Source organism: Fukomys damarensis, unplaced genomic scaffold (assembly GCF_012274545.1).
Source record: "Fukomys damarensis isolate Sample0158 unplaced genomic scaffold, DMR_v1.0_HiC HiC_scaffold_37, whole genome shotgun sequence".
Lineage (NCBI taxonomy): Eukaryota > Metazoa > Chordata > Mammalia > Rodentia > Bathyergidae > Fukomys > Fukomys damarensis.
In genome coordinates this window covers 28,587,398-28,597,833 of record NW_022900949.1, presented here as the reverse complement: position 1 = coordinate 28,597,833, position 10,436 = coordinate 28,587,398, and the positions used below count along the sequence as shown (strand labels likewise).

General features: G+C 43.4%; 1 protein-coding gene across 5 annotated transcripts in view; it reads left to right on the top strand.

Moving 5' to 3' along the window:
• Atg7 (autophagy related 7) overlaps positions 1-10,436 on the top strand; it is a 217,464-nt gene that overhangs the window by 46,322 nt on the left and 160,706 nt on the right. For all 5 annotated transcript variants that reach the window (XM_010631430.3, XM_010631416.3, XM_033759762.1 and 2 more), the window contains exons 11-12: positions 77-221; positions 5,383-5,541. In XM_010631430.3, coding sequence (XP_010629732.1) covers positions 77-221; positions 5,383-5,541 — 304 coding nt within the window. The remainder of the gene's footprint in view (positions 1-76; positions 222-5,382; positions 5,542-10,436) is intronic.

The window sequence follows — 10,436 nt, the reverse complement described above, 5'->3', positions numbered from 1 at the left end:
TAGCTGCTCTCTATCCTTTAGGACAGGGTCAGTGCAGTTGAGCTGCCCACTGAACTAACCAGTCCCTCCTTCCCAGGTTAGCTGAGTCGTCAGTGGATCTGAACCTCAAACTCATGTGTTGGAGGCTGGTCCCAACGCTGGACCTGGATAGGATTGTGTCTGCCAAGTGCCTGCTGCTGGGAGCGGGTACCCTGGGCTGTCACGTGGCCCGGACGCTAATGGTTCGTGTTCCAGCTTCTCTCTTTCTCCTCTTCACATCTTTTTTTTTCTTTCTTTTTAGGGTTAAGATTCTAGGGTCAGGGATTTAGCTCAGTGGTACTGCCACCTGCCTTGCAAGCCCCATACAAAAAAAAAATTAGAGTTAAGATTCTAATTTTTTTTTTGCCTTTATTTTTTACTTCTCTTTCTTGCCCTACTTTTAAAATCTACTTTATTAGTGCCTGTTTGTAGTACACAGTGATCATATCCATTGTGGGCAGTTAGTCCCTGCACATAACTTCTCTCAGTTCTTTTTACATCTCCCCCCGCCCCATTTCTAAGTTATCTTCCAGAAATGCTAAACCAATCTGTATTCCGAAAGATACAAGAGAGCGTTTTTTCAGCCTTTTGCCAAGATTGGATAGTATCAGCTTTTTTAGGTCTAGGAAGGTAAAAAATAACACTTTATCATTTAACTTTAAATTTCTTTGGGGAGGGCAGGTGATTTAGCTCAGTGGTTCCACCACCTGCCACACAAGGTCCTGAGTTCGATCCCTGGTACCAACAACAGCAACAACAAAAAATTAAATTTCTTTGGGGAGTGTAGGCTTTTATTTCCTTTGTGAATTTTGTTTGTTCTATTCATGTTTTGGTTTGTGTTTCTTTTATTGATTTGTAGTTTTATTTCTTATGGCTATTAACCTCTCCTTCGGTGACATGTAAATATTTTTCTCAATTTATCCATAATAACTTTACCCATATGAAAGTGTTTTAATTTTATGTTGTTAAATTTGTAGTCCCTCCCCATATGGTTTACAGAACTCTTGTGTTTTTGGCTACGCATTTATCAATACGGAATTTATTTTTGTCACAGAAAAAGTCTAACAAAATGAGTCAGCAGTTATTTTAACAGCATTTATTCAAGAGGTAAATCTAGCAGGTGGTGCACACTGCAATCCCAGTACCCCGGGAGGCTGAGGTGGGAAAGTTACCAATTTGAATCCCTCCTGAACGTTTAGTGAGACCCTAGCTCAAACTAAAAATTAAAACCAGCTGGGCATGTAACTTAGTGAGAAGGTCTATTACCACAAAATAAAGAGAAAAGAATCTCAGTTGTAGTTTTCCACTCGCCGTTATCAGATGGTAAATCTGCTTGTGCCCCTTAATCTATCTGTGTATTCTCCACTTCTCCTGTAGCTCCTGTATGGCTTCTCACTGTCTTAATTGAAATGACGGTGAATTTATAGATAAATTGGAAGGGGTTGGTGTCTTCACAATGCTCACCCTTCGTGTGGTATAGCTGTCAGTTACTTGGATCATCTTTGTCTTTCACTAGGCCTTGAGCGTACTGTTTGTTTGTTTGTACTGGTGGTTGAACCTTCAGTCTGAGCTACATTCCTCCCCCAGCTCCCTTTCTGAGACAAGGTTTCCCAAAATTGTTCATTTGCCAGGTTGTGTTTGGATTTGCAATCCTCTTGCCTCAGCCTCCTCAGTGTTGGGATTACAGGTTTGTGCTACCACACTCAGCTATGAATGTTGAGCTTTACCAAATGCCTATGTAGATACTCCAAGCATTCTCCTGTTGACCTTGCCTAAAATAAATGCCATCTTGAATTCTTCTAGTATACTATGGGATTCAGTTGGTAATGTTTATTTGTAAGTTTTATATCTGTATCCATAAATTGGATTGTTCTGTAGCAGTGTTTTTTCTTATATGTTTTCAGCTGAGTTGTTTTACATGATAATCTTGAAATTTTTCTTCTTTTCTCTATGCTCCAGAAGACTTTTAATGCATGAATTATCTGTTCCTTAATGGCTTGGAAAAATTCAATTATAAATCTGTCTGCATGTGGTAGCTTCTGGAATTTGTGGGAGGAGTGAGATAGAGGATCTTTGGGAACTGTGACATGTTTCTGTGTTGATTGGCCTTTATATTTTTAAGGCTTTTTTGTTTGTTTATTTGAGATAAGGTCTTACTATGTAATTCAGGCTGGCCTCAAACTCACTCTGTAGCCCAGGCTGCCCTTTAACTCATGGAAGTCCTTCTGCCTCAGCCTCCCAAGTGCTAGGATTACAGGAGTGCGTGGCCACGCCCTGCTTCTCTTTAGATTTTTGTACAGCTTTTAAGTCAATTTGTTTTCCTAGATAATCATTTCATTCAACTTTAAAAATTGACATCGGATACACATGATAGTTTCTTATCTTTAAAATCTTCTCTATCTTATTTTAATCTTTCCACATTCCTAGATTGTATATTTGCTTTTTCATTTTTTCCTCTTATTCAGACTTGTCAGAAAGACTTGTGAATTGTTAGTCATTTAAGAGAATAGTTGATCAAGCAGTTTTATTATCTTTATGCTTTTTGCTTTCAGATTCATCACTATATCTACTGTTACCTTAATTAATTTATTTCTCCTGTGAAATTCAAGTGTTCCTATGTCATTAAAGATGAAGCTTGTAAGCCAGATGACACATGCCTGTCATCCCAGTACTCAGAAGGCTGGGGCAAGAAGATCACAAATTCGATGCCAGCCTGGGCTTCATAGAGAGATCCTGTGTCAGGAAACTAAAGAAAATAAAAAGATGGTGCTTATAAGGCTAGTTTGTTGTTGTTTTTCCCTTGAGACAGGGTCTTACTCTGTCACCCAGCCTAGGCTGGCCTCAAACTCACAATCCTGTTGTCTCCACTTCCTGAGCGCTGTGAGAGCTTTTTAATGACTGTAGAATACGCTTCCTTATGAGATGACACATCTAATCATTTCTCACAGTCTGTGGAGACAATCCGCTAATATCTGGTATTGACATCGTTCCCAGCTTTCTACAATTAGAAATTGTGTTGCAAAGACTATTTTTGTGATTGCCTCCTTGGTAGTGTGCCACATGATTTTCTAGGCTCATTTGCTGGAATTATATCAAAGTATTTGAGCATCTTTCATTCTAGAAGCATGCTGCTGAATTACCTTCCAGAAAAAGACACCAGCTTCCCACCTTTTACCAGCATGTCCCCCCCTGTTCTGAGTATTGTAATTTTCTTTAATCCTTCAGAATTAGCCCTTTTCACTAGCACTGCAGAAGCCAGCAGTCTGGAAGCACATCTGCACGTGACGAGACGAGCCTACTGCATGTTCGCAGTTTGTCTTGCTTTCTTCTGCCACACAGCAGGATCCCACACTGCCTTCCCCGGCCCAATCAGGAATGTAAAACGATTTCAGAAAGAAATGTCCCACACCATGAGCAAGTGACTTTCGGGGTTTTCCTGCATTTTGACTCCCTGTCGTGGTAGATTGCTTAGCTACTGAGACTGGGTGAACCAGAAAGTCACCTGTGGCTTCAAAACACGCAGCAACCCAAACTAGGCTTATGAACGGGGGGTGTCCTTGCTGACTTCCCTGAAACCATTAGGCTGAGTTCCAGAGTCCCTAGTTGAAAGACACTGAAGTAAGAGAAAGAGTGCATGTGCGGGCAGGGTCATAGCTTTGCAGCCAGGCACAGTGAGGCCTCCCTGCAGTCACTGTTCTATCTCCTTCCATAACTCAGGAGGACTGGTTTGGACCTCTGTGGGTACCAGGAGAGAAAATGCTCCATAGAATCATTCCTTAAACCAGCCCTAGAAAACCTAATATAATGTAAATGTTATGTAAATAATTGTTAGATTGTAGCTTTAAGAGATAATGACAAGAGCCAGGCATGGTGGTACAGGCCTGTAATCCGTAGGCTGAGGCAGGAGGATCACCATGAGTTCGAGGTCAGCCAGAATACATAGTGAATTCAAGGCCAGCCTGAATCATATAGACCCTGTCTCAAACAAAGAAAAGATAATGACAAGAAAAAATGTCTGTACATTGTTAATACAGGGACAATGTTTTTTTCTGTCCACAGTAGCAGGTTCAGAGCCCACAGAGTGGGAGAGCTGTACCTAAATATGGTCTAGTAAAAGACACCTATTCTTCCCCAAAGAGTTGGCATCTCCACCTGCGCACAACTTTGGGGAGCTCATTTGTTCCCCATCATTAACTGTACAAATGGTTTTAGACAACTCGCCTTTTCTATGCTTCTGTTTCCATATCTATAAAACAAAATTATTAAATGAAGAATTTTAGAGATCCTGTCTAGCTTTAAAATCATGTGGGTTTTTTTTTAATTTAAATTTTATTCTACAAATACATATTTGCAGTTCGTGCAGTTTCCAGTCATCTTGGGAGTGGTTATATGTGCATATTACAGCTTGTTCCTCCACCCCTACCTCTCCCCTCCCCCTCCCCCTCCCCCATGAGTCCCCTATCCCCTTTTTCATGTTCATTGATACCATTTGTCTCCGCTCATGTTTTGGCACATAGTGTTTATGTTAATTGAGGTTATTAGGTTCTGGTACATGGCACATCTTCATTCTTGTTTCCCTTTCTCTTCCTCTTCACCCCTCACCCTAGTCTGTCCCTTGGATCGCTTCTCACTTGGAACAGATATGTTCTCTTGTCCCTTGCTATCAGTCCTATAGCATTTTCTTTATTTATACTATGCCTCACTCAGATGAGAGATACCATATGGCATTTAAGCTTGTGTGTCTCAAAATCGTGTTTTTATGAAACTTTATAGATGAAATTGAAGTGTCTAACATAATGAGAACTATTTAGGAGAACATAGAATCATTCCGTAAATGCCCACTTATTAAAGGGTCTTTCCCTCTTGGAGAAATAATATAAAAGATACCTTATTACTACAGAGTGAGAAATGACTTGTGAATCATTTTTTGAAGAGTTGAGGCCTTAAATGAGTTTTGCAAGGAGTTGTTAATAGTTAACTATTCATTAAGGGAAAAAACAATGTTTGGGGGCTTTCACTAAATCCTTTTGAAGCAGCAAATAGAGATTTCTTATGGGACTCACTTGCATATCTTTTTCTGGTGTCACATTATCAAAAATAATGAGCTATTAATTAGACCCACTGTGACATTTCTTGATCTCATTACTGTAGGAATCCAGGCACTGAGCATGTCATTATTTTGTCTTTTTAAAGTGAGATGACAGTCTGTTTATCAAGAACTGAGCTTGCGCAACTCGATTTCTAAAGCTTTCTGTATCTCAAAGCTTCCAAGCTGCTTGGGAGTAAAACTCCTTCAGAGTACCCGGGGGGGGGCACCTTTGAAGTGTCTGTTGGTGACGCACATGCACTTCTGTCTCCACACAGGGCTGGGGTGTCAGGCATGTCACATTCGTGGACAACGCCAAGATCTCCTACTCCAACCCCGTAAGGCAGCCGCTCTATGAGTTTGAAGACTGCCTGGGGGGCGGCAAGCCCAAGGCCCTGGCGGCAGCAGACCGGCTACAGAGAATCTTCCCCGGAGTGGTACGTAGGCAGGCGCCTCCAGGAGCATCATGGTGGCTTCCTATGTCCACAGATGCCTCAGTCTTGGAGAAGGTGGCCTTCTGGTATTGGTGAGAGAATTCCTTCCAGACACTCACCATGCAGCCATGCCTGTTTTCTCCTCTCAGGGATAAAAACTACAATAAGAGCTAGGAGTGTGGCTCAGTGGTGAGCACTTGCCTGGCATTCGTGAGGCCCCGAGTTCCATCCCCAGTGCCAAACCAAACCCTTTCCCCACAAAAGATTAGTTACAATATACATATATATACATATGGTGAAAACTACATGAAAAAATATATGAAATAATGTTTTGTGAGTTACCAAGCATTACACAAGTTTAAATTGGGGAATTGGGAGGATATGTATTTTCATATCCTGCCTGGCTGTGAAGGGACTTATGGTGGCTCTGATGTAGGATATTATCTTTCGTCCATCCTCAGACCTCCAGAGAATTACTGATGGAGTTAAATTGAGTAATGCAGGACTGCGAGTAGAGCAATTGGGTGAAAGTTGAATTTTTTGCTTTAGCTGCTTCTTATTTTTGAGCTCCATTATTTGCTAGCTACGCCAGATAATCAGACAAGTTGTTCACCTCATTTGACTCAAAATCTTGAGAATTTTTTGAGGACATCCAGGAGAAGAGATTCTACATCTCAGATACTTAACTGACCTATTTGACAGGAGCCAGATTAGGTTTCTTTGAAGTAACTGCTTAGACTTAAATGCTAGAGAAGCTCTGAGCCCTCACAGAGATACTGGCCACCTTGAAGTCTCTCCCTTTAGCCATCCATTTTGGGAATGTTTGCTCTGGAGTAGTGTTCATGGTTTTGTTCATTTCGCCCATATCCCTGAGGGACATTACTTACTGGGTTCATTTGTATTGATCTAATATCCGCTACATACCCAGCTACATGCTCGCTGTCAAAAGAACAGAAGGCACGGCCCCACCATCCAGAGGACTCTGTTGTCACAATATCACGCCTCACACAACTCTAGCTCTCCATGCCTGTGGTGACACACCAGTACTCTGTGCTCAGGGGTGTGTAGGCTGGCTGTGGGTCTGCTACTGGGCAATGCCAGGCTGCGGCTTTAAGTCTACTTCCGGTTTATTTGGGTGTTATTATTTCGAAGTGGAGTCACCTGCTCTTCCTGTTCTTATGGCTGTGATGGTAGATAGTGGAAAGCTAAAAAGTGTAGGCATTACCCATGCCCCTTATGATGCCAGCTCAGCCATAGCACAGTACAATACTCTTGCTGCCCATCACCAGAGCAAGGCACAGGCTGAGCCTGAGCAAATGGGATGGGCAGTAGACACTGCCTTCCCAGTGGGGGTCTGGAGAAGCCACTTGGCAGAGGGAGTGGATGTGCAATTCTGCTAGAGGCAGGAGGGGATATGATGAACTCTCCTGGGGTCCCACCAAACTTGGCTCGGAACCTGAGGTCTGCCACTTAGAAGTTGCCTGAATATTTGTTTTCCCAGGCCCTGGCCATTGGCTGTGGCCCAGTGTAATTCACTCAGCTTTTATGTAGTTAAGGCCTACTCTGTACCAAGGACACCGCTCCCACTTCCCCACAGGGGGCTTACACTTAAGGAGGTGGGTGTCACTGACAGGTAATTTTTCAAGCGTGTTCAATTTTGGTAGGCATGTGATTCAAGAGCTCAGTTGCCATGAGCCTGTGTCTGAAATCAGCTTGAGGCAGCCCGGGTGGACAGTAGAATCGCAGGGCTGTCCAAGGGAACTGAAGGCTGCCAGTGAGTGGGAGCCGCTGGACTGAGTAGCCAAAGCTGTTGGTGCTGACACCCGAGGAGAGGGCATGGTGCTGTTGGATGTGAAAGAAAACCCTGAAGTCCACATGCCTATATCACAGCCCTCAGAGGCTGTGAGGAGGATCCTGTTTGAGGCTAGCCCTTGCAACATCCCAGGACCCTGTTTTGGAAAAATCTCCAAGACAAATAGAGGAAGTCACAGCCATGTCAAAAAGAAACAAAGAGAAAAAAGAAAGCCATGGTGGCTGAAGCAGAGAGGTCTAGGAAGATGAAAGGAGGCTGCGGTGGAAGTGAGGACCAGATTGTGCCAGGCTTTAGAGAGCAAGTCCAACTTTCTTAGAAAGAGTCAGCCCCTTGGGTGACTCAGGCCACTGGGCAGCTGTGTTCCCTATTAGTATTTAGTCCTGGAGACCAGCTCGTCTCTTATCTTTTATCCCTCATACCTTATAAATAGAATAGCTGTGTACAAAGTGCTAGTATAATTCATCAAATGCAAGAACACTTGTGAAACTACTTATTGCTTAGCCAGGCCTGAGAGATTTTCTTCACACTCTTGATTTAACATGGCTTTCTTCATTCAGCAGACATCCTTTTCTCCCCTTCTCACTCCAGGAGTGGAGAGAAGACCCTGCCCTCAGAGAGTTTAGATTCCTTTGGAAGACAAACATGCTGAGGACCTGATATTTAATTCGGATAGGAATTAGTAGAAGGTGCTAGGGAAATACAGAGTAAAGTGCCTGGGGCATGTTTGAGGGGCCAGGCCAGGCTCTTGTAAGGAAGCCTCCTCTGTGAAGGAATTAACAAAGAAGAGGGATTTGGGGAAAGCGTGGGAAGGGCAGAGGTGAGGGAAAGGCCTGAGGCCAGGAAGAGCACTCCAGCAAGAAGAGTGGAAGCAGAGATGTGTGATGTGCAGACTTCTGGGGTCTCCAGCACCTGGGAAAGGCGGAGGTGGGTTCTTTTAATGCAGTATTATGTGACTCGAACCATCTCACTTATTCAGTTATTGCAGAATTCTAATCTCAGTGCTTGAAGCCTATGACATCTAATGGGGGGGTTAATGGGGGTAGATGTTTTTTCATTTTTAATTTTGAAATAATACATTCACACGAAACTATAAGGAAATGTACCAGGAAGTCATGCCTTGGGTGACAGACTTTGGGGGCAGGTGATTTCGTTGAATAGCTGAGCCAGGTAGCCTTTATCACTCTCATAGCAAGACTTTTGGTTTTTGTACTAAAATATTCTTGACCAAACTAACCTCTTTGTGGTTCCAGACCTTCAGGCTGTCCCAAGGAGCTTAGTCTCTCTGGGCATGTATAAAAGGTTGGCCAGGTTACAGGAAACTCTTGATTTTTATCTGCATGATTTTCCTTGAAAATCCCTCCTCTTCCACTCCTAGAGACAGGAGTCTCCTTGACCCTTTCCAGATGCCTTTAAATGCTATGATAAAATAACTTGGAAAGCACTGCTGGGTTGTAAATGGCATGCCTAATCCTGGGGTTGAATTAATTGAATAAGAAAACAACTCATCTTTTATAGTCCAATAATTACTTGAGATTACCTTTTTTTTTTTTAAGGGGAAGCAATAAAATTTAGATTTTTGGAACTATAGTTGGGAGTGTTTTGTTTATTTGAGGTCTTTTTAAATGGTGCCAGAGGTAGAACTCGGGGCGTTGTTCCTGCTAGGTGCATACTGAGCACAGCCCCTGACCCACAGTTGAGGGTTTGAAGCCCAGCCTCTGGACATCTGCGACCAACCCTGATGAGCAGCTGATGCTGGACTCTCTCCCACCCTAACAGTCATGCACTGGGGCATAGGACCTGGAATGACTCTGGAAACAATGAAGAGTGGGCCATGAAAGACTGTTGTCCCGTCAGAGGGAACAAGAGTGTTCCAGCTGATTGCCTGGTGGCACTTTCTGGCCCTTGCCAGTCCTGCCCAGCTATCCCCCAGAGAACAGAGGAAGTAGCTGAGATTTGCAGGACAGCGGCAGTCATGAGGAGGTGCTGCAGAGAAGGGGTCCCAGAGACCTGCCCAGCTGCATCAGAGCATCTGGCTAGAGTCACTGCATGCTCAGGCAGGGCAGGACCCCCCTTCTGGGAGCTGGGGGCAGAGTGAAGGTTCCCGAGTGGTGACCAGTTATCCAAAGCAGAGTCCTAAATGGCAGCCCAGAAAGGCTGAAGAACTGTATATAGAAGCTCAAATTATAGTGCTTCTAGGAGAAGGTTTCTTCCTAACCCTACAAAGATGACTCTCAGTGAAAAGTTTGATAACCTGGGCTTCATTCAAGTTTTAAACTTGTGCTTCTCAGCAGATGCCACTAAGAAAGTGAAAAAGCTGACCAAACCGAGGAAACAGCACACATTCACATTGGCAGGCAACTTTCACCCAGGGCAAATGAACAATTCATACCACCTGATAATAAAAAGACACATCAGCTTTTGCGATTTTTTTTTTTTAAGGGGACCAAAATGCATTGACAAGTATCTCATAGTGAAGATCTGTGAACACACGAAGTGCTTAACATCAGCCGTCAACAGGGGAGCCAGGCAAGGTGGCACACACCTATCATCCCAGCACTTGGGCAGGAGGGTTGCCTCAAGTTTGGGGTCAGCCTGGGCTATGAATTCAAGGCCAGCCTGAACTATGTAGTGAAGAAAAACAAAACAGTCATCAGGGAAGTAAGAATTGAAACCATAGGTACATCACTGTGCATCCGCTAAACGAACCATGCTAAATGCTGTCAGGCCCTGGAGCAACCATCCCTTTTATCCTTTGTTGATAATAACCACAGGAAATGAAATACACACTTAGCTTTTGACACAAAAGATGGCACTCTTAGATGTTTACCTTAGAGAAATGTACACAGATACACTGAAATACATACATGAAAATGCCCACTGCCACTTTTTTCCTAATAGCCAGCATCTAGAAATGACCCTATTTCTCAGGAGTAGAATGAATAAACCCATCCTGCTGTAGTCATGAGGATGGAAAGGGGCTGCTGCTGACACCAGTGGGATACTGTGTAAATAAATGCCTGTGGGAGGGTATCATTTAACTGAGGCTCCAGAATGGGCATAGCTGGTGTGTGGTTCATAAAGCCAG